This window comes from Cygnus atratus, chromosome 1 (assembly GCF_013377495.2).
Source record: "Cygnus atratus isolate AKBS03 ecotype Queensland, Australia chromosome 1, CAtr_DNAZoo_HiC_assembly, whole genome shotgun sequence".
NCBI classification, from domain to species: domain Eukaryota; kingdom Metazoa; phylum Chordata; class Aves; order Anseriformes; family Anatidae; genus Cygnus; species Cygnus atratus.
Genome location: NC_066362.1, coordinates 86,199,239 through 86,223,696, shown reverse-complemented (window position 1 = coordinate 86,223,696; position 24,458 = coordinate 86,199,239). Strand labels below are relative to the sequence as shown.

Sequence of the window (24,458 nt, the reverse complement as noted above, 5' to 3'; positions counted from 1 at the left end):
AGCCAGCTTCTCCTGTGGCCCTGGCCCACCCCAGTGGGTCACTTGGTTTTGTCCACTTGTGTCTCTCAGGTCACTGGCACCCAGGCACACAGGTCCTCTGATCCATGGCCTGAGTCTCATCGCTGGTGCTCAGACCCTTATACATGCACATACACACAAAATACAGTCCCTCACCCAGGAAAAGAGCTAGAAATGAATTTAATTAGAAGATAGGACAGCCTGTGCTGAGCAGGCGCAGGGCATGGCCAGACAAGCACATCAAACAGCAAACTGTTGACATGCAACCAGCTCTTCTTACTCCCTCATCCCTCCCTTTCCCCACACTTGTTCCTTCCCAAATCACCTAGCTCCCTCCCTTTCTCTACTTTTGATTCCTCCCCTAAACGTCCCGTAAGAAGTCCTGTGCAATCCTGAACTGCTCTTCCCCTACATCCCATAATGTGTCCTATATTCCTAGGCTGCAGTCCCAAAGTTGCTGTGGTGTTGATGGGTTTCACGCCTGAACCCTGGGGCTGGGGCTGTTCTGGAACAGCCCTGGGAGGGGCCCAGACAAGCCGTTCCTTCCCCTCAGTCCTAAATTTGGGATCCTGCCTGCCCTTTTGTTCCTGTGCTTCTCTGGACTAGTGGAGGTGGGCCTTTGATGGGCTGATGGTTTTTGTGATGGGCCAGGGAGGAGCCAGGGTGGGGTATTATTTGGGCTACCCCCATGTCATTGTCTCCCTGCACTCCTTTGTGGGTGTGAAGATGAGTTTTTACCACACAATTTTGCAGTTCATATCTTTCTCAGCCTGGTAAAGGAGTTTTTAGACCTATGGCAGTTTCCCGGGAGAGTGATATAAAATGGGAACTTTGGCTTTCCAGTCCAGTAGTTATTACTGGTTTATATGTAGTGCATAAGCATTTCAGGAATCAGAATCTTCAGGCTTCCGCTCCCTCAGGCAAATGATTTAAGCTGTAAGCTATTAGCAGTCAGCTTTTCTCTTGGTCTCACCCTGATCTAATGAATCTTGGGTTTCTTTCTGAACAGTGTCACAACTGCAATAGGAGTGGAGAATGCCGTTCACCTCAGTTGTGTGACTGAGGATGTAACTTTGGACAGCTCAGAGTCAGAAGGTCTTTTTACAAAAGGTAAGCCATATGGCCCTGCCTTGTTCCCTTGCCTGCCTTCGCAGGGCTTTGTTGAGTGTTGGACATCTTGTGAATGTCTTGGATCAGGCCTCACAGGTGACATTGGCATCTTTCTTCCAGGTTTCAAGGGGGTCTTGAGTGGGTGCCGCTATGCTTCTGTCTGCTCTTCAGAAATACTAGCTTTTGTGCTGGGAATTGCAGTGCAGCAGGTGATGTGGCTGTGGGATGCATGGGGCTTGCTGGGCATGTGCTTTATCTCTGCTGGTCAGCATGTCCCTGAAGCACTCAAGGTGTTACAAGGTACGTGTCAACCAGCTGCCTGTGTGGGGTGCAGCTGCATCCCATCTATGCTATATATTCCAAATATCTTTAATGCCGTGGCTCCAGTGAAGCCGCCACATTGTTCCAGTCTCCTGGACAAATACTAGAAATCCTTAATATTTGGTAAGACCTCAACTAAGTTTTCAGGTGGAAAGCTTGGAGCTGGCCAGGACAACCCACGTGTATGTAAGTCTTAGCTTGGGTGCTTGTTTAATGTCTTACACGCCCAAAACGGTCTGGGCATGCAGGGAAGCAAAACTGTAAGTGTATAGTCAGTCAACTTTGGTAAATGTCTGAAATTGCTGCTGAATGAGAGGTTTTTAGATTGCAGTTCTACAGTTTGGTACTGAAAAATTTCCAAAGTCTTTGTTTTGGATCTGGCCCTAAATAGGATGACCTGTGTGATTATAGACCTGTCAGACTGATGAGGATCCCAGGCATGAGAATAGAATCACTGATATAGGAGTTGCTTCAGTAATGAATTAAAGAAAACTAACTTAATTAATGTCAATCAACCTGGGTTTGCAGAAAAATAGATTCTGTCACATTAGTTTGTAATTGCATCAAAGAGATATTAAGTGTGGTTCCTAAAGGTAATGCATTCAGACACACGTGAGGCATATGACTCGACCACGCAACACTAAATCAAGGAAACAGAATGACACAGAGACAATGTGGTCGCCAGTAAATGCATTAAAACATTAGCTTAGGATGTCTCAAAATGTAATTTTACATGAGGAATTGTTATTGCACGTTTTCAGCAGGATCCCTCTTATGCCATTTCTTGGCTGTGTACTACTAAATATTTAATACCTTTGAAACAAACATGCAGTTGTCATGGACGCTTGCAAATGATCCAAAGATGGAGGGAATAGTTAGTAATGAGTGTGACAGAGTGGGATATCCAACAAATGGGATCTCCCCATGTGATGCTATGTCAAAAGGACTAACGGTGTCATCGCTGGAAGGAAAACTAAGTATCAGCAGCAGAGACGATGATGTAGTACATCTGTTTTCATACTTTACTAGTACATCTGCTTTCATACTTTTAGCAGCTGTGCCTGGGATCCTCCCTCCAGATCTGGTGTTAGCTCCAGAATATAGCAAAATAACAAAAGTCTGTTGAACTTCCAAAGAAAACGTTAAAGGGTGCTTTGATCACAGTCATTGCCTCTGTTCAGAAATCCCCTAAGAAGACCTTTCCATCTGGCTAGTCAGTACTAGAAGTTGAAGTTGAATGAAATTAGGCACAGGGTGATGTCTCTTCCAACTCAAAGTACTCTGTGATTCTTTTTCTAACAGATATGCTGTGGTTCAAACAGGATGTAGTGTGGCAAAGTGATGTGATTTGTTTCATTAAGAAAGCTGGATGAGACTATCACAGCTGAATCCCAGTTCCCAGAAGGCATTTGTGTTGCCACAGTTTCTCTACAGCCAGCAATCACAGACAATTTAACAACTTGTTATATCCTTGGCTAACTGTAGATATGCAAGTAGAGTTTGTCTTGTTCCTATTCCTATTTTTTGAGTACAGTGACACATAAAAGATTACGAGCTGGGAGGATTCACTTTTGAACGTGTACCTGTATACTAACCTCACAAAACATTACTGCTGATATGCACTTAGTATTTTATTTAAGTGCAAATTTTTAGGTCCCATCTCAAAGCATAGCAAATAGAAACTATGATTTTTGGTGTCAAAGAAAGAATCAGGAGCAGCATGGGAAATTTATATGGAGGAGTGAATATTGTAGAAAGATGCTGTTCTTTTTTTTTATAGTGCTGAATTTATATTACAGATACACAATATACTATGTTCTCATTGGAATGAGAAAATCAAGTTTCTCCATTAAACATTCTAAATGTTAGTTGTTACAAACGACATGGTTAAGAACAAAAGCAGTTTATATATCCATATCACCCACTCCTGATGTTAATGGGAAGTAAAAGCTCCATATCATTGTGTGATCAAATGTAGCCAGGCGGCTGAGAAAAAATAGCATATACAGAGAGAATGCATATATTTCTGCAATGTCTTGCTGTGAAGCTATTGAAGATTAATAAGAGATTCCAGGGTAACAAAGCAAATGAGGAAAAGTTTTAGTTAGTAGCTATTCTGAAGAGACTCGCTAAACACTGTGATTTGATGATGTGTCACTTAATAGCTTCTGTAATGTGCTGGTCTCAGTACTAAATCAAGAGAATAGTGCCTAATGGCTGAATCTAGTATGACATCCCAGAAAGCTGTTGAAAACACTGTTTGTATGGAAATTTCTTCCAAGGAAATCCAGGGGGCTGAATGGTTGTACAAAAGTACTCATGAAGAGAAATATTTTCATGTGACATGTCAGGTTTTTGGGGATGTTGCCAAGATGGATCATTCTGAGTGAGGTGCTGGTGTATATCATTCCAGATGCTGGAAACATATTAAAAAGCTGCCTCTGCTTATCAACAGAGGAAATGACCACAAAAGACTGGTACTGGAAGATCAAAGAAAGAAGGGAGGAATGAAGTAGTTTGCAAGAAGAGAAAAAAGCCATCAGTTACTACAGTATGAATAACAAGAAGTGAGTTTGTTTCCATATTGCTCAACTGATTTTTGCATGATCCCATTGCTTAGAGAACTGCTCCCAGCTAGTGTTGAAGTATCACTTACATCAGTGTTGTAGAGTGGTATTCTTCCAGTTAAGTCTGGGGCTAAATTATTCAGGACAGCCACGGGGAATTGTTTTTCAGGGGACAAAGAATCCCTGCTGGACTGCAGGTTGAAGTGATCTGAGTAATCGGTTAGGAATTCACCCACTGTCTGAAGGTGAAATGGGGCTAACTGTGGTAGTGCACCTTCCTGTCTTCAAGACTTGGCTAAAATGAAAGCCAACATCCCTGTTAGCTATTAAGCCAGCGCAGATGTTGCAATATTCAGATCAAAGGTCTGCAGAGATCTGGAACATCTATTCAAGGCTCAGACATCTATTAATCCATCATACATGCATATATACAAATGACAGCTCACTTTACGTGAAAAAGAACCGTACACTGAGTTTGAGTATATGAAAATTTCAAAGCAGCTATAAATCCAAAGTTACATGCAAAACAATGGTGCTTCCATGTATTGAAAATCTTTCCTTCCTTTGTTGTGAGTCAAAAGTTTAGCAAAACTGTTGTATGTCAAATTTATTTGCAAAAGCTGGAGTAGATTAAAAAAAAAAAAAAAACTAGGAGTAGCTAACAATAGTGATACATAAGGGATTGTCCTACTCCCAACCTTTAACATATGAGATAATATCACATCAACATTGTCTCAGGAAACTGGATCAGCCTCCTGCCCAATTAAGTTACAGAAAGGCAAGGCACAGGGATTTCACTTGGATTTTTGAGGGTTGTTAAGAAAAATGATTGAGGGAGGGAGAGAAAAATAGCTTTGTGTCCTCCTTTTAGGAATCTTAGTTCAGTGCATACAAACCTTCATGGATTATATGCTACAGATGTTTAATCAAGGTGAGGCAAGCACTCAGATGTTCTGAAGTATCGTGGCACCATGAGTTTTCTGGAACTCCATGTATTTCCTGAGGCTGAAGTTGCAGCCCTAATAAGAGTTTCTACTTTGCCTTTCAGCTGTGAGAATGCACGAAGGCACTCAGGTGTCAGATCACTGCGAGCTGAAGGAGGACTGCTCTGTGCGTACGCTATTTACATAGCGGGGTCTTAGTTCTTAATTGTGGCTTTTAGCTGGTACTGCAAAACAATTAAACTAATATATTGGGTCAGAGGAACCTTCTGAGCCCCAAAAGGTCAGGAGACTATTTGGGGATGGGTGTGTATTTCTTTTTAAGTAATGCTGAATAAAATAAACTTCTATGTGAAAAGTATTTTTAAATAACATTGAATAGCTTGGAATAAAACACTTAAAAACAGACTGGCTGCCTTGGGATTGTCTCCTTGCCCAATTCCACTATAACTACATTAGCAGAGGAACTACAACTGTTCAAAAACAACCAAAATGTTTCAACACATCTTTTATCACAGCAAACATGCTGTTTTGCTTTTTCCCTTGGAAATTATTGATCTATTTTTGCTCATTCGTTTGAAAAAGCTTATTATGCCTGTAGAGAAGTTCAGTCTTAAAGGCAAAATTATAAGGAATCTACAGGCAACTGGAAAATACCTGCTAGAATGCAAATAGTTTATAAAGTTTTACTGCAGGTATCACTTGCAGGGTGCCTTTAGCAGAGGGACACACCTCGCACTGCTCCCTCTGGGGCCCAACTTGGTGTTAGAAAATCAGGATTGTTTATGTTCTTTGGCAGATTTCGGATGAGAAGAGGTTGAAGACTACTCCCTTCTCCCATGTGGGTCACTGACATCTGCAGAATCCACGCTTCGGTTACAAATGCAAGCCAAGCCCCTGAAAGAAAATGCCTTGAGGATGAGCAGCACACAAAGGGAAGCTGTGCTGGCGAGTGCCGTGTTGGAAGGTGCTTCTCTTTGGCGCTGACCCACCAAAAGTTTAGTGGGTGACGTTGGCAGAAGGGTGATGGTTGGACCAGATGATCTTGGAGGTCTTTTCCAACCTTAATGGTTCTGTGATTCTGTGAAAACAAGTCGCTGTTCAGTCAGCTCTGAGCACTTCCCACAGACTCCCACCGCCTTCTTTTACTCTCGCATGGAGTTCAGAAGTTTTAAGCACACTGTGTGGGGCCGTGATGGTTTACTTTCGGAGCACCACCCGTCCCGTTACAAAACGATCTTCCACAGCAGCACATCTCCTCGGCGGCTCCCTCGGGACAACTTCCAAACCCCTTCCAACCCCGCGCTGGCCTGAAAACCTAACCCCCCCCTCCCGACACCTCCTCCTCGGCTCCGCTCCATCGAAAATGACGGCAATTACGGCCGCGGCCCCCCGCCCGCCTCCCGGCCAGCGGCGGGGGCGGCCCCGGCGGCGGGGGAGGAGCCGAGGGGAGCCGATCCGAGCCGTGCTGAGCCGATCCGATCCGAGCCGTGCAGAGCCCAGCCGCACGGAGCCAGCCCGGGCAGCGGCTCCCCGGGCGCCCCCCGGGCCTCTCCCGCCGCCCCGCGGCATGGTGGCCGCCGGCCCGCCAGAAGATGGAGGGGCACGTCCTGGGCTGGATCGTCCTCCTGTGGCTCGCAGGTAGGCGTCCCGAAGGGCTCCCGGGGGGTTTTGGAGGGGGGGGGGGCTCCTCCGCCACCGGGTCGGGAGCGATCGGGGGAACTTGTCCGCCGCTGTCCCGGCCGCACAGTGCAGGAGCGAGGGGAGGGGGCTGCCATGCCCGGGCTTGGTGGGCTTGGGGTCGGGGCTGGGGTCAGGACCCGGCCTGTGGAGCAGCGGTGCCCGGCCCTTTGTGAGCCCCGGACGGGGCCGGCCCCCCCAGCGCTGCTCCCGGGGCCCCCCTGGGCAGGGGGGAGCACGGCGGGGCTCCGGGATGGGGAAGGGCAGGGGCTGAGCTGAGGGCAGCGAGGAGAGGAGAGGGGAGGGCAGGGGCAGCAGGGTATGGTTGTGCCTCCCGGCCGGTGCAGCATCCGGGCGCAGGAGGCTGTGGAAAAGGCTGCAGCAGGCTGGCTTAGCCGGGGAGGCTGGCTACAGGCTCGGGGAAGAAGCAGAAGCAGTTGGATTTCACACCGCCACCGATGTATCCCACAAAAAAAAGACCTCAGGCTCTTCCCTCTTCCTCTTCAGATTTAGGATTCACAAGCAGTAAATTCGGCTTTTAGTCATAACACCTCTCTCCCACCACCCACCCACCCACCCCTTTCCTTGCTTTTTCACTCTGAGTCATCTTCAGCGCTGGTGCCTGCCTACTGCTCCCTTCCAGGGTTTCACGGCCTCATCTGGGGCTTCAGCAGCTCCCGGCTCATCTTGCCTCCCTCCCTGCCTCCCTCCCTGCCATTTGGCTGCTTCCGAGTGTATCCCACTTCTGTGAGTTGGTCTGGAGTGCCAGCGCACCCACAACTACCGCTCCTTCCCTACTCGCTGTAGTAGCGTGCCGATAAATAGCATCCAGGGACTGGTAACGGAGCACAAGGTGTAGATAAACACATTACATTCCTCCTTCTTTTTAAAGAGCTTCGTTATCTGGACGGGTCTGGCTAAATCAGGACTTTTCCATCAAGCTAAAAGGCTGGGCTGTTGACACCTTTCTCCCTCCATTAGAGGCAGCTCGTGATTACTGGCAGCGTCTGCCCTTCAGAGCATGCAGGGTCTGTGCAGAGCGAGGTATCGCTGCGGTAGGAAGACCTTCCAGTCTCCTCTAGTCCTGGGCTTTGGCGACAGGACTGCCTGCTGCTGCTGCTGGTGTCGACCGCAGGCAGGCAGAGGCTTCTGGCAGGCAACAGGTTAGCCACGCGCTGAGAGATGGAGGCAGCCGGTGTCAGCTTGCTCCCCTCCAGCTGCTGCCACCCAGGGACGGAGCAGGCGCCGCCGGCCTTTTTCGTGGCCAAGAGAAAGCAATTCGTGGCCAAGAGAAAGCAAATAAGCAAAGGTGTGTGCGTGTGAACGAGTGAGTGTGAGAGTGTGCGCGGAAAAGGGAGAGAGGCTGGCAAACATGGATTCAAGATTTTCTTCTCCCCAGTGGCTGTGCAAAGGAATGAAAGGTCTGTATCAAGGTAAGGAGCCCTAATCCAGTCGGAGCAGCGCTCTGCTCTGGGAAAGAGGAGTGGGGGCTGGGAGGTGGAGGGGCCAGGGTAGGAGACTGAGCCTGCAAGACAGGGAGGAAGCAGGGAGACAAAAGGGAGCAAGAAAGAGAGGGAGGCTCTCGCCCCCTGCTCTCCCCTCCTCCCTCCTCTAGGTGGGCTGAGAAATTTCTAATCAGCACTTGCAGTTCCTTTCCTCCCAGCAATAATGCCTCTGTGTCCTTTGTTTGTCTTTAATTTTTGGCTCTTGCATTATCTTTTGTTTGGTTTTGCATTGTGACTTCTTACTGCAAATTCAAAAAAATCCCGTGTGAAGTATGATGGGTTTGTTTCAGCTTTTCTTCTGCCCTACTCTCCCACATGCCTAAAGCTCGTGTTTTAATAACAACAGCAAAGGATGAAGAGCAGGTCATCCTTTATTCCTTCGCGTCAAGTGGTGTGGGCTGGGATATGTGCAGGACTATTTGACTCTGTCTAGAAAAAGAAGGTACAATTTGTCAAGTATCTTTAGGCCCCTCTGTAAAGCTGGTTCTCATAAACTACCAGGTGCTGCTTGACTCTGGGAAGAGTTCTCCCCTCATGTTTACCATCATTCTTATTAATGCAGTAATTCCTAACGCATTTGAAACTAGAGGGAAGCATTGCACTGGAGACTGAACTCTGGTTTTACCCGCAGAACAGGCAGAGCAAATTTTCTTTTCCTTTTAAGACTCAGCCTAAGCCTGGAAAGATTATGGTTAGGAGACCATCCACATTAAAATGTGACCTCTCCCTGTGAAGTCATTTTCCTCCAGTAATTTAGCACTCAGTGCTTTGCTTTCTCTGTGCAGAAGAGCCACTGCAATGCCATAGTGTAATACAAAGGTGGGTAGATTTACTACCCTGCTGTCCCATCTACGGTTTGGAAGGGCAGGCAGAAGGGGCACAGTGGAGTATGGTTGTGCTTTGCTGTTCCCTGGCTGACTGAGCAGATTCCCTGGGAAGGCAGGAAAATGGATGGTCTGTTTTATCTGTCTTTATTTAAACTATTCATCTGACTTCCCTCAACTTGCTGCACCCAGCATAAGCTTAGTGTAGCTGGGAAGAAACCTCACATTTTCATTACTTCTTGTTCCTGGGAGATCACCCTGGAGGAGGACTGGTAGTGATGGAAATCCGAATGCCATCTCAAGAACAGGTGTCATGGCTCACCGTTATAAGGCTTGGAGAGACTCTTTCCATCTCTTGCCTTAGTTCTCAGGCTTCTGGTGGTGACTGATTGCTGAGTAATCATTCTGGAAGAGCAAGAAAATCCAAGTCTACTGCAGTTGGTTTGCAGAGTCTGAGCTGTACCTTAATGGAGAGTTTTTGTATTGAGGTTCTGTGCTGTGTGCGCAAGACTGTGCTTTCCTGCAACTGCTTTGGTTTTGCACCTGCCCAGGTTAAGCAGTTTAGGAGCCGAAATTCTCTGTTTTGCTTTGGAGCTGTATAAAACAGTGCCGTCCTTATACCTCAGCTGCAGCTGACCTATTTAGGCATTGGTTTCCTGCTGGCTAAAAAAGTTGACAATTAGTGGCTATGGAGCTAAGAACACAAGTCTGGTAGCAACTAGACCAAGACATGTACTTAATTTCCCATAAACTACTCAGTCTGCTGGTGATGGCTTTTGCTGGTTAATTGCGTGGACTGGATGTAACCCAGCCTGAGTAGGCAAGAATCTGTACAACGCTATCTCAGTGATCCCACTGGATCTTCATTCGCTTGCTTGCACCTCTGCATATCATCTCAGATTTCCAGTCTCAAAGCCCAGCCCTTCAACGTCCTAGGTTAGGCTTGATCCACATTTGAAAATGCGGACTGAGCGCCTGTATTCGGGGGAGGGGGGAGGAAGAATACTTACAATTGATGTGCAGTAGCCAAGGCACAATAAAAACAGAGCATCCTTTTACACATTAGTTTATTTTGTTTGGAGAAGTGATAGAGACTCCCCTAGGAGGAGTCCCCTGCCTTTTACCTATGAACATAAGTTTTTCTGCCAAAGCCCTTAAGTGTAGGCTAGGGGTTCAGGGCGTAAGGACTTTCTGTTCTCCCATATGCATATCTGGCACTCATACCAGTAAAGATGCATAAAATTCAGGGGTGTAATTTCAGTAGTTTCATAGCATCAGCCATGCTGCCTCAGGCAAATGGTGATGTGGGCCAAATAATAGCAAAGAAACAAGTGTGATGATGCATGCACAGATAAGGACACCCATGCTGACCTGAAGAATAATGTGTACTGCCTTCTCTCGGACTCTTATCTTATGCAGTAGAAGGATGCAGTTTAAGACCTATTACATTGAACTACAGTGTTTGGCTTTGTTGTTATTTATAGGGATTAGTGCTTCAGATCAACTTTATTCTATTCATAAAGGCTAGCTTAAGGCTGCGTAGGGAAGCTAAATCTTCCTGGGATTCATCTAGCCTCAGGGAGGCATGGGCTTCTCCTGTGTCTGAAGGACAACTGGAAATCAAGAACCTAAATTAGCACCTCTCAGTTGCCCTCTCTGTTTTTTTTTATTCATGGAAGGTACTCAGGAAGATCAGTCTCACAAGGTTCCAATGTGCCCATATGAATACAGCCCTCTATAATCACTCCCTGGAATTTTCTTTAATCACAGCTAAAATGTATTAGGGATAGTTTGTGTGTAATGTTGATTGCATAGTTTGCATGCATAATCTGAGAATAGTTTAGGGAAAGAATGAGAGAAAAAAGGCAAATACACATCGCACGTGAGAAATAGACAAGAAGCATACATGTGTTTCTGAAGGGTGATATTTTTTAAGCTCTTTATGTGTGCTTATGCACTCACGTACAAAAATACAGATTCCTTTTACTTTCTGAGAGTGAGGATATTTGTGTTTTTAAGATGTTCTTGATTAATATTTGCAGACTTTTTTTTTTCCCCTGGGGATTTAGGAGAACAAGAAAAAAAGTAAAATTGTCACATCATATGACTCCCACGAGCTAGACTGCTTGTGAAAGTTCAAACATTTTGAAATTCACAATAAACAGGTTGATTCCCCAAAGTGCAAGAGTTATATTTCCGTGATGATTTGGAAATAAGGGCTAATCTTACTCTGTCCATGTTAGTCAAAACATAGCAGAGCACAATTCATTTTCTTTTTGGTCCTGCTTGTATTAAACTAGACGAAGAGCAACCACAGTCTGCTGTCACTAAGCTTGTCATCCTTTTTCATATCTTTTACTATTTTTTGACTCCGTGATATAAACAACACAGATTTCTGTCCAGAGGCTTCTGGTCTCTTGGCTAGTCTCTCGAAGATTTTTGAGTTCAGTAGTTTCTTCTGGAACTAGAGGAAGTCCTAAGGAGACCTCTGTAATTCATGTGCATAGACATAACTGGTAGGCGTAAAGCCACCATCTTGTCTTCAGGCAGCCTAGCATCCTCCTGGCCTTTTGGATGGCTATTGTTACAGCAGTGACACCTTACATGAATAGATTCTGACTTTTATTTTTTTTGGCAGTGGAAATAACAGGTGTATAATTTCCCAGGTCAGCCATATATAATTATATACAATTTGACTTAAATAGATTGAGAGTTTCCACTGCTCCAGTCTCTGTCTGAGGCACTGGGTTGTTCTCAAATGCTATTTCTGGGAAAGGTCTGAAAAGAATATTTTAAAAGTTAATAAAGACCTTGGGATGGAATATAAAAGATGCCAGATAATTTTCTGTGCATCTCCCAAATGCTTTTGGAAGGAAGAAGTCCTGTGTTTTCCCAAAAGCTGCTTACAAGTTTCTTTTCTCAATATAGACATTCACATGGGAGTGGGGTGGGGAAAGTTTGTCAGCTGAGAATTTGCTAAAGCTCAGCTAATCATTTATTAAAGCGGTGCCCGGCTTGCCAAACTCATTAATCTCATTAACAGGGAAGGAGGGCTACAGCACAGAGACAGCCGAAAGCACTGTGTTTACTGAGCGGCGTACTTCGCTCACCGGGGAAAGCTTTTAATATTCCCTGTGTCACTGTTTTGTCCCCGAAGTTGAAGTAACGTGGTGAGTCACTTGGTCAGCTCACGTCATGCGTCGACTTTGGCCGCAGACTGCGTGGGGTCAGGCAGAGCTGCCAGATGTAGGTCTGACCGGGACCCGTTCGTTTTTCAAAGTGTTTGGCATGCCTCTCAGGCTCAGATGCAGCCCGGGAGGCACGGCCCTCTGGGGAGGAGGGGATAAGACAACGTCACCACGAAAACCGAGTGGTGACGTTCTCCAAGTGCTGTGCGCTCCCCCTGCTTCTGCCCCTTTGGCCCTGGGAGCAGGAGGCCCGGCAGAAAAGTCCCAGCTGGTGCTGCTCGAGTTGTCTCTGCCTGCACCTCAGGAGCTGCCTCTCCTGTGGCAGCATCTTGCTGGGACCTCAGTTGCCTTTCATGGCACTCTGGAGAACATCAGCATTTGGATTTGGGTCCAGGCACTTCTATCAAAACTCGTGACGTCCCCTGTGCAATTTCCATATAGCATAAGTGCTATATGCATAATGCCATGCATTCATTATATGCATAATATGGTATTCCTCTTGCAAATGCCATAGCACCCTTGTGCACTGCGAGCCTTCGCTTAGTAGTCCCCAGGGTCAGATTGTGCCTCGATCAGTAACTCTTTGTTGCTATCAGTGACCAGCTTATCTCTCTGAAATAAACTTTCCTTCTAGCTGCTGTCCATACGGTGTATTTATCGCCTGACTGGTGGTTGTAGGCTTTGTTGTGATTTATACTGTGGACATTGATAACTTGTTGACATGAATATTCAGTGTTGGTCTAAGCTTCTCACTTTGCTGTGGTTCTGACTTCTTCTCATGAGACCTTTGCCTGCTTTTGCTTTTCAGGTCTGTGGCTGTCTCCATCTTGACCCTGTCCCTTCATGCCCGCTGTTGTCGTACTGTTGGTGTACCTACTGTTCTCTCTGCGTTAAGCTCCGCTGCTTTGTCTCTCTGCCTTTTTTCCCTCCATCCTAAAGACTTCCCCTGCCATTTCAGTTTCTTTTGCTAGCTTCCATCTCCATCTCATCTCCAGCTTCTGGAATGGGTGGTTTATTTTCTGCTGTTTCCTCTCTGCATCATTTCTTCATCTCCTGCAACCTGGCTCCAGCCCTTTGAGATTATTTTGACCTAGACTAAGACACCTTCAGCTTTTTCCAGGTGGTTCCTTGGTTATCATCTGTCTACTTCTGCTTCTTATACTTACACTAATACTTTACTATGTTTTATTCTTGTCTGGTATTTGCCCTTCTCTCCTACTGCTTTCCCCAAAAGCCATGCTTTGTCCTCAATCTTGCATTCCTCCCTAAGCCTCACCTAAGCCCAGCAGTCTCTCATGATGCAGTGTAAATGTCCTCTTTTGCTTTCTTCTCTTTAATATTTCTTTGCATTTTGTCCTCTTTTTCAGTGTGCAGAGCTCTGGGCCTTGGGGTATATCATAGCTGTGCGTAGGGAGCTGCTGCCGTACTGAAACTGGTTCCCTTTTCCCATGTGAACTGTTGCTGTCGGGCCCCGATGTTCCTCAGCAGCAGCGAGCAGACCCCATTTACAAACTTATTCCCTCTCAGATGCCCCACTTTGCTCCTGGGCTGTTTCTGTGCCTCCACAGGCTGGCACATCCAGGCTTGGGAAAGTGTCTGTGTGTTTGCAGCGTTGTGTAAGTGCTGCCTGCAGTGCAGGAAGCAATGAGGGGCACGTGTGGGAGGCTTCGGACATTGTGCTGCGGGTAGATGGCGTACCTCACTCCCCCGAGTGCTCACTGCTGGCATTGCTTACCTCTTGGCTTCTCCCAAAGCTACACAAGGATGTGGCAGCAGTCCTGTATTTATTTCATTCCCATGTATCTTCTCAGAAGCCTTAATACATCAGCTCCAGGCTGCAGCTTTCCCGTCAGCTGGTAGATAAACATTACGTGTCGAGGTCCATATCCTCCGTGGGAATGTGAAAAGCTTGAGTGTTTGGGCCATTTTTCTCCACACCTCCCACATGGAGCAATTTTTCTCAGCGCTACATGCCAGCCACAGCAGGAGCTATGCGATTTGGATCTACTCTTTCTTGCATCTCTAGTTTGGCAGAGCAAGCAGCAGTGGCTGGGCAACAGGGTGCAGTGGGCAGGGCTGGCGCCGCGTGCTGTGTGACCTTCAAAGAGGAGATGTGATGCTATAATTTTATGCACATGAGGAGAGTGATGCTATGATAAAGTGCCATAATCTCCTCTTCAAGCAACGCCAAGGTATATGATGCTCATGTTTTTGTCTTTTAGCTGAGGTGGAAGGGTTGCAAGTCACCGTGCCCGAGAAGAAGAAGGTGGCCATGTTGTTTCAGCCTGCTCTGCTTCGCTGCCATTTCTCTACTTCTTCCACCCAACCAGCTGTGGTACAATGGAGGTATAAATCGTACTGCCAGGACCGGATGGGAGAAGCTTTGGGTATGGCGACTTCTGGTGTACAGACAATGAGCAAGAGGAATCTGGACTGGGATCCCTACCTGGACTGTGTGGACAGCAGGAGGACGGTCCGCGTCGTGGCCTCCAAGCAAGGATCTGCCATCACTATAGGGGACTTCTATAAGGAACGAGACGTCAGCATTGTCCACGGTAACTCTCCTACCCCCGTGATGTGTGATGGGGCCTGGAATTGACCCTTGGCAATTTTGGGTACTGGAGGCTGGCAGTAATTGTTCAGTTAACTCCCTTATAAGAGTTGCTTCCCCTCCAGCAGACTTTCCTATGACAGATGTTTAGGATTCAACCAATCAACCCTGGACCCAAAGGTCATTTCCTTTGGTGCTGCACTTCATGCTGCTGTATGTAGGTTTCTAACCCTGCTACAGTGTTATTTTCCCTTTGATGAAAACGAAGCTTTTTATTCCTGGCTTCTGCATATTGCTCTGTATATAGATTTTCCTTAACACAGGGGCACCAGCAAGAGAGGTATAATTTCAGTCTCTATGAGCCATGTTTTTCTTCTTACAAACTCCACTGATTTTTCCAAAATAAGACAATTATCCTACACCTCATATTCGTTTAGCTCTGGACTTCACCAGCTCACCCCATTGTGAACCTAAACTCTATGCAGCTTTGGGCAGTGTGGAAGAGATTTCCGCGGGGTGAAACCAACTTGGGTGGAGATGGAGGGTGGCGGGTCCTTAAATGTTTGCTCTGGACTGAGTCTGTGTGAGAAACCTTGCCCTGTCACGTGTGCAAGGCTTCTGCTCAGCTCAGGAGACCACCTAGCCAGAAGTGGGGGCAGTCCAGGGCTCCTTGGTGAGGCAAGCATGTGATCAGCCTTGGTGAGGGTGAGTGTTTTCCTTTGTCTCCATATGATCTCTTTGGCAGGTGACTGAAGTGCTGCAGAGGAGGTACTGCTTAATCCCTTCTTGAATGGCACGAATGTGGTGATGGGAAGGCAGAGTAATGTTAGTTATCCCTTCTGCTTTCGGTACTTGCACAGTGAGCTTCCTCTGTGGCATTACTTGTCTTCCCATTTACAGCCACAGAGCCCCACATCTGTGTATTTTTTTTTGTGAATTTCTTGGTATTCAGAATAAGGTTAACCACTTATCTTCATAAGGAAATTAATTGGATTTGGGGCTTGGAGACAGACTCACTCTACCAACTGGTGTTGGAGGGAACCCCTGATTTCTTTTTTTTGCCTTTCAGATGCAGACCTTCAGATTGGGAAGCTGATGTGGGGGGACAGTGGGCTCTATTACTGCCTTATTATCACACCAGATGACGTGGAGGGCAAGAATGAAGAATCGGTGGAGCTGCTTGTACTTGGTAAGCCCTCTTGCCAGATCGAGTCTTGGGTTGATAGCTGATGTATCTTTCCTTCCACTCTCTCTCTCCCTCTCCACATATCCGCGCACCATATTACTATGGGTGTAAAATCTATGTAAAACAGTCCCCGCAGTACCTTCACCATTGCCTTGCACCTTGTGCAGTCATTCACACCTAGGCAAAGTGGGTGGCAAATGCTGCCAAACCAGAATAGTAATGTTTACACCCACGCTGCTCACACATTAAACAGGCGTAAATGACTACAGAAAGTGCAGGGCTGGGGAAAGTCAGAACCCTTGTTTTTAAGGCGTAAAACAATAAACTTGCAGCAAAGTGAACACTTGAGATTGAGTCTTGCAAAAATAGACACCCAGAAGAACATCAAATCATATGCTTTTTGCAGTTTAACCTTCCCTTGGCTCTACTTTTCTGACCTGTGGGGATGTCAAGAAGCACTGTGTTTATCTGCTTGAATGTGGCAATTTGGGATATTTTTCTGCCTGCCTAATTGTACTTGTACACTTAGAGTTACAGTTCCATGATCTCAGTCGGGTCTCAGCTGGTGCTGCCACTACAAGGACCTGTCCTCTCTGCAGTATGCACTCTTGGCTCTGTGTATGTGTCTGTTAGGCTTCCTCGTGCAGTGTAGTCTTGCCTAGTCATGGGATTAGCTTTCAGCCCTGGCTTCAACAGTCTGTCTCTCTCCATAGGTCAAAAATTTACCCATCCCAGCTACAAGAGAAAACAGCGGAATTGAGCTTTCAGGGGCATTTGTTGAGTTTGCCTTAACCCAACTGTAGTACCGTACTGCTCTAGAAGGGTATATTGAGGCTTTTCTAACTTACCGTAAGACCTGCTGACACCAGTGTTTGCCTGGTCAGTGTGTTTGCATGGTTTTTGAGTGTACAGATTCTGTACATCCTGTGATGTTAAAAAAAAAAACCTTGGGTCTGTAGTGTGTAGTGATACCTGGAGGCATACAGTAGAACATGTCTGTCAAGTGCCCTTGGTCTCAAGGCTCAGGTGAAAATTTGTTTGATATTTTTATTTGGAGATGTCATCACAAAATAAATCAGATGGAGTGGCATGGGTTAGGGACAGTGCCATCTCCTCTACTTGTTCCTTAAGGTATCAGTCAGGTGGCAGACAATTGGAGAATGGGTCCCTCCAAAAAGCAGTGTCATACCCTTGTCTAAATCCACAGCATGCCTCTGTATCATGTGCTGGTTAAAACAGGCCCAAGGTTGACCTGTGTTCAGTTCAAGTGAGGTTCTCTCTCTGCCCTGTGGAGCTGTAGCTGTTAGGTAGCCTCAGAGGAGCTGACTGACTCTGTGGTGGTGTACTGCTGAATTTTGTCCTTTCCTCACCTTCCTTGCCATGATTTGGTGTCTTCTCGTATCTGTATCTACAACTGCGCTCAGGCACCAGTGATGATACAGTGCCATGGTAACAGGGAGAATCTGGTTTTCAGTGTGTACAGAGGACTACGTGGGGGAAGACAAAGAAGTCCCCTCCTCTGAAGCTGGCTTGGTGATGCTCCCGGCCCTGGTTTGTGGTGGTCATGTTGGGAGGAAACATCACTTAGGCTGTGTTATCTTGACCGCATCTGCTTTTCTGTTCACTACAGCCCGTGGGTCTGACCTTGCACTTTGTGCAGTGCTCTGCTAAGTTTGGCAGCAGCATGAAAACATACTTATCGTGGGCATACTTTGTTCTGCCTCATGCTGTTTGGTGCAGCTTGTGTGTATTTCTTTTCCTGGGTAATGTGTACAGAGGCAACATTCCAGCTTTTGGAGTGAGTCCAGGTTACCTAATCATCTTCCTTCCTTTCTTCCTCTTCCCACCTAAGACTTCTACTTCTGCCTATGCTGGTATTTTTTCTCTCTTTTCCTTTACCTCTCCCAGTGATGGCTAGAGGAGGCAGGGGAGGAGGAGGAGGAGGAGGCAGCCATTGGTGAAAATACCATTTCTTAATATTCTGGCATCTTCTGGGACATTTTTTATTTCATATCATTGTTCTCCCAGATATTAGTGACTTGCAGGGAGACACTGAATACAAATGTAGATCTGAGCACTTTAGCAGTCCTAGGGGACACATGGTAAGAGATTGCTGTTTGCTGCTCTTTGAGTGGAACCCAGGTTCCTTGTGAGAGGGGTTGAGCATCAGAGAGATAGTGTCTGCAAGAGATACTGCCATTCCCACGGTACATTGCTGTTTGCTCTGTGCTGTCTTTCAGATGCAATTTACATTGCTTGTTTTGGGGCTGCTGCATATTAATGCCAAGATATAAAGGTGTATTTAGGTTAGAGAAAGATGCTGCTTCTCAGGACAGCTTAGTGTCGCTTAGAAACCTTGGAAGGTCTGAGAGGCAAAAATGGTAGGTGCCTAGTAGTGTCAATACATGAACAGAAACTTAGCTGAAAGTAGAGGATCCTGCTTTTGCACAGTGAATCACAACATTAACATGTGGTCAAAAGCTGCTTTGTCACAACTTGAAATAAATTACAGTGTTCCTCTTTTTTTTTTTTTCTTAGGGAAGTAATCACAGAGACTTCTGGCTCTATTTGCAGTTATCCGATGGAGTCTTAAGTAGGCAGTCTGCCTAGGTCATGGTGGGATTACATGTTGAGTTCTGTTGCATCTGTGTGTCACATTAGCACACACAGAGACTGGGCAACTGCAGGTAGCTGCAGAGAATCTCACGTGTTGTCTTTATTTCAGGCCTATTTCAGAAAAGCACATAAGCATTTATGTACATCCATTCATGCCCAGCAAAGCTGACAGGATTTATAAAGCATACCTGATGTTAACCATGTGTTTTGCTGAAGAGACCCTTCAGTAGGTTTTGCTTATCAGGGTCTTTAACCCTTGCTAAGGAAATCGGTGCAGGCAAGGGAAGAGGGATGGTAACCTCTGTGCCTCAGAAGCACAGAAAGAGAGTGAATCCAGAAAAGGAAAGGAGAGAATTTCAATTTAAAAATATTATTACACTGTTATCAAATATTTGTGTTCTGATTTGGCATCTCCTAACAGGGTCTAGCATGCTAGAAAATGTATGAACTCCACTTCTGCTGCATCAGGGTTAATGCAGGGCTTAGAAATTGCACAATAGGAATCACCTGAGGCTTGCTACACTTGTATTTTACTAGAATTTTAGAACTCTTTGCTGGCATGACATCTGGGCTAGTGAATCCATTTGCAACTTCATACTTTTTTTTTTTTTTTTTTTTTTTTAGAACTGATGTATGATTGAACCAAAAAGGCTGAATCCTAAATTTAAGAAAGTCTACATTGCAGATGTAGACGACATCTTTGCAGATGACACCAAGCTAAGTGCGTGTGTCGATCTGCTCGAGGGCAGGAAGGCTCTGCAGGAGGATCTGGATAGGCTGGAGCGATGGGCTGAGGTCAACTGTATGAAGTTCAACAAGGCCAAGTGCCGGGTCCTGCACCTGGGGCGCAACAACCCCAAGCAGAGCTACAGGCTGGGAGAGGAGTGGCTGGAAAGCTGCCTGGCCGAGAAGGACCTGGGAGTACTGGTTGATAGTCGGCTGAATATGAGCCAGCAGTGTGCTCAGGTGGCCAAGAAGGCCAACAGCATCCTGGCCTGTATAAGAAGCAGTGTGGCCAGCAGGTCTAGGGAGGTGATTGTGCCCCTGTACTCGGCTCTGGTGAGGCCGCACCTCGAGTACTGTGTTCAGTTTTGGGCCCCTCGCTACAGGAAGGACATGGACGTGCTTGAGCGAGTCCAGAGAAGGGCGACCAAGCTGGTGAGGGGTCTGGAGAACAAGTCTTACGAGGAGCGGCTGAGGGAGCTGGGCTTGTTCAGCCTGGAGAAGAGGAGGCTCAGGGGCGACCTTATCGCTCTCTACAGTTACCTTAAAGGAAGCTGTAGTGAGGTGGGGGTTGGTCTGTTCTCCCACGTGCCTGGTGACAGGACGAGGGGGAATGGGCGAAAGTTGCGCCAGGGGAGTTTTAGGTTGGATGTTAGGAAGAACTTCTTTACCGAAAGGGTTATTAAGCATTGGAACGGGCTGCCCAGGGAGGTGGTGGAGTCGCCATCCCTGGAGGTCTTTAAAAGACGTTTAGATGTAGAGCTTAGTGATATGGTTTAGTGGAGTACTTAGTGTTAGGTCGGAGGTTGGACTCGATGATCTTGAGGTCTCTTCCAACCTAGAAATCTGTGTCTGTGTCTGTGTCTACATTTCTATCTTAGTAGGTAGCAGCAGAGTGACCTGGTTCTAGAAACACACACACAGTGCTATTAATCAAATTGTTATTCATAGCACCTGTGAATGCTTTTTGTATGAGAACATCCGTGGTCTTTAATAAAGTCATTCAGTACCGCATTTCCTTCATTGTTGAAGGAAACTGCGAGTGCATCAGCGCAGTGGATGCAGGGTACCTGGAGTAACCATTGAATCAGGAGTGCAGGGCGGTGTCAGGAGATACCCCGTCCTAGCTTCATGTGACCCAGCTCACACTGAGAAGCTGTCTAGCTTAATTGCACAGCGCTGCATATAACCCAGTACGCCTTTCTGAAAGCCAGAGTTTGCTAATCAGCTGCGGGGTCCTGTGAAAGCAGCTATACCAGTCCCTTCCGAGGCTGTTAACATCTGGAGGGCAATGGCTATAGGTGTAGGCAGGCACAGCTGGCTACCCTGAAATGCATAGGTCTGTGCAGGCTCAGGAATGTTTGCTTGACGAGATTGTGCATTGCTTAGACATGCTTCAAGACACAGTGGCTTCATTCCCAAGAACATGTCGAGTTCCTGGATGAGGCAAGAAAGTGATCTACTAATCCTGGATTCTTGGTTTCATGCTTTGGTTAGTGAGCCATGCGCTTTGCCAGACAGCTCTTGCCTACTTTTTCTCCATCTGATTCGGCAGCCAATACTCCATAAATGATGTATTAGTGAAATATTATAAGTAATCTTTCAGATGCTTCAGTTTCTATCGTTATTGTATTTTAAAAAACAACAATTAGCACATCGTTTTTTCTTAATTTCTGAAACTGACACTTACCTGATAGGTAAACCAAGATCTTCGGTAATTTATATTACTAGCCAATATTGATACAAGTCTAAACCCCAAATTTTTCAAGTGTAATAAATACCCGTAGGTAGGAATGAAGGTAGATACACGTACACACAGCACATTGTACAGTAACTAATGTACTAATGGAGACGTGTGTTGGCTTTCAGAGAGGGTAAGTCTCTCCTGGGACGTGTGTGTATGGCAAGGAGTGCTAATAAGATGGCTCTTACTCAGCAAAATGACTCAATACCTGGGATAAATAAAGGGAGGTTCAGAGTCTCCTGCTTGCCAGGAGAGACTGTATTATAGAAGTTGATGTGGTTTCGGAGATGGGAAAGTTCTTGGCAAAATTTTCCCATCCAAGATGACAATTTTGGGATTCTCTGCGTTTTGCTGAGAGGCTGCCAGCAGCATCGGAGCCAGCACTTGGTCGCAGCGGGTGGCGGGGATGGCAGCGCTGTCGGCCACGTGCTGGGGACAAGAGGGCCAGATCTCCGCCGGGGACGTGTCCGCGAGCAGTGTCCCAGCGAGGGCTCTCCGACCTTGAGCTGCGCCTCCGCGACTGAAGGCGGGTAGCGCCAGCAGGCGAAGGAAGCGACGGGCGTGGGAGCCTCTGCTGAGAAAGCTGGCAGAGGCCTGGAGGCCAGGAAGGCCGCTGGCCTCCCCCCGGCCCCGGCACGCACGTCCTCCGTCCTCGTCCTCCTTGGGCGTCCTGTGTTGACTGCTCTCCTGCCCTGCCCCGCACCACTGCGCTGCCTCCTTTGTCGTCGCGGTCCAATCCCGCTTGTCCCAGGCCAGGCCGCTCCTGCTTCTTTATTTCACGCCGTTTACAAGTGCTACTTGTTGCCAAGGTTTTTTTTTTTTTTTTTTTTTTACCCCTCTTTTCCTCCGTATTTGCCAGCGACAGCCACACGCTGCTCACAAAGGAGGCTGGCGTGATTAAAAGACCTCCGTTACCAAGGCAGCCATGGCAACAGCCTCCTCGGAGGTCTTTGTTGCCTGCTAAAACTTTGATCCCCGAGAAGGGCTGCTGCTGTTTCTCCCTCCGACTGAAAGAGGGAAGAGAAGGATGGGAAGAAAGGATAAAGTTTACAGGGCCCTACTCGCTGCGGAGCCCTGCTCTCCCAATAAATCTCGCAGCAGCTTCCCTGGAAAAGCGGCGGGTTTACAGGCGCCACGCTTCCTCCCCGGTGCTTTCCAGCCTCCCCTCGGGGCAGCGTCCCGTGCCAGCGGCCTCTGGCCATGGCATGGCTTGGCACATTACTCTGCCTCTGAAGAAGAAATTGTTCCCTCTGCAGCTGCTGCCTCCCGTGGGCCCTGCTGCTGCAGGTGGTTTCCAACAGGGACACCAATGCAACAGTTATTCCTGTATTTACCCAATATTTATGGCATTTATGCAGTTGCCAGTGTTTACCATGTTCCTGTATTTACCCAATTGCTATGTTCCTGACTGCACCTGCACCTACTTTATTCTTGCCGTCACTTCTTTTTCAGCTGTACCACTTACCCTAATTATTTTCGTGTCTTTTCTCTGCAGACTCTTGCTAAGTAGCTGCTTGATTCCTGCTTCTCCTTGAGCCGCTGCTGTTTGTGCCCTCGCGCTGCCACCCGCCTTCCTCTTGTGTATCGACTTGTGTCCCCACGTGCCCCCCTGTATCTCCACACCATCAGGACCTGCTCTGCACCCCCTGAGCTCTTCCTTCACCCCTTTCTCCTCCACCTTTTCCACTGTGCTCCTCCACCACAGCCCAGGGGCTGGGGGGCTGCCTCGCACCTCAGGTTTGGCCAAGGCCTGGGGCACGAGGGGTGCCCTGCTGTGGGGGAGCGCAGCCTCAAGCGTGGTGCGAATAGAGATGGGAACGTGTCCCAGATCCGTGCTGGGACGAGGACATGCTCCTGGCTCGATCAGAGCTTCCTGGATGACCCTGGTAAATGGGGCCGTCCTCTATATCCTCTATTCCCTCTTGAATCCCTTTGGGGGCTCAAGGGCGGGAGCTTGCGCAGAGGACATGGAGCCCTTGCAGATGGGGGGCAGCGCTGCAACTCGGCACCACAGTCTGCTCCTGGGTGTTTCGGCTCCACTTGTCTATGCTGGTGGAGGAGGAAGCTCGGCCTCTGCACGGGGCACCTGATGGAGCCTCCTGCCTCATCCCTGTGGCCAAGCCTGGCCTCACCCGCCTGGACCTGGCAGCAGGGAGAAGGATTAATGGGGAATTAATTTGGGGTAGAGATGGGGACAGAGCCCCCAGTTGTCTTTGTAACGAAAATTCTCACAGCACTGCTGTTTTTGAGGGATGCTGCTTACCCCTTGAACGTTCAGTTCCTCCTGGGGATCATGAGGCCTCAGCACATGCAAGGGTCGAGGCTTTTCGGGTAGGTTCATAACAAAGCAGACAGCTTCTTGGACTAGCAAGATGGAGATTCTGCTCTGTATGGCTGTCACTGCCTCACCTCTGCCATCCCAAACCCCATTAGCTCTTTACCTCCAGCTGTTTGGCCACTGACATCTGCTGTCGGGCAAGGACTGCACACAAGCTTGCGTGGAGTTGTAATACGTGGGAGGCAGGCTGCGTGCCCGTGTCTGCCTGTATGCTCTGTGAGCATGTGGCCCACACGTGCACTCTTCACAGGCAGGCACGGAGGCCTGCGCAAGAATTGCATATTGTTTGTGCGTGCTGAGAAAATAGAGATTATATTTAATGTGCATATGGAACATAATGTAAATCTGGTATATCTTGACACAAGGCGTACATTTGGAGCCCACTTGTGACGCGCAAGGCTTACCCTGTGTGTGTTATGTGCATGCCCATATCTAGAGAGCAGAGAGTACGCGTGTTTTCATTGAACAAGCATTTGGACACTTGATCCTTCCAGCAAATGGACTACCAATGTCGTGAAACTCTTTGTATATGCAGATGAAAATATTGCAGTAGGCGGATGGCAGGAGTCCTATTTCAAAGTAGTAAATGAAGAACAATTACCTGAACTGTGTCATTTGCTAAGGCTTCGCGAGCACCTCTTGGTGGTGTTACAGTGAGCACTAGACAGCTTTGATGAGTTGCAACTGGTTGCAAAGCACTGCCTGTATTCAGAGGATGTTCATTATGGCTCCAGCAGGCATCCTGGTGGATTTTTGATCTCTGCAGAAGCTCAGCTGAAGCACTGAGAAAAACAGAGTGGCAATCTCTTTTATTATAACACACTTCAAGGGCAGGCTTGAGGTCAAGGAAATTGGGGCCCAATTCATCATTGTGTCTGAGCTCTGCTCAGTGCAGGACCTGGAGGACACGTGGGGTAGCTTTCGACTGCCTTTTACACTGGCTAACCCTCAGCTGCATCAGCTAAGGTCCAGCCACAATGTATGCCTCTCTAGAGCACAGCTCTCCTACCTTATAGCACATCCTAAAAAAACTGAGCACGATCCTGGTGCTATTGAAAAGAGCACAAAGCACAACTGCACACAGTGCTGTTCTGCCCATGCACAAGTGCATGTGAATTATAGCTGAACACTGTGTAGGATGTTTGC

At 47.3% G+C, this 24,458-nt stretch overlaps 1 protein-coding gene across 10 annotated transcripts in view; it reads left to right on the top strand.

Annotated features, from left to right (window-relative positions):
- The first annotated feature begins 6,379 nt into the window (after nucleotides 1-6,379).
- ILDR2 (immunoglobulin like domain containing receptor 2) overlaps nucleotides 6,380-24,458 on the top strand; it is a 37,116-nt gene continuing 19,037 nt past the window's right edge. The window contains exons 1-3 of one of the 10 annotated variants that reach the window (XM_035540383.2): nucleotides 6,380-6,598; nucleotides 14,377-14,709; nucleotides 15,775-15,894. In XM_035540383.2, the coding sequence (XP_035396276.1) occupies nucleotides 6,553-6,598; nucleotides 14,377-14,709; nucleotides 15,775-15,894 (499 nt within the window). In that variant the 5' untranslated portion in view covers nucleotides 6,380-6,552. The remainder of the gene's footprint in view (nucleotides 6,599-14,376; nucleotides 14,710-15,774; nucleotides 15,895-24,458) is intronic. The other 9 variants (XM_035540384.2, XM_035540381.2, XM_035540382.2 and 6 more) reach the window with 9 other exon arrangements.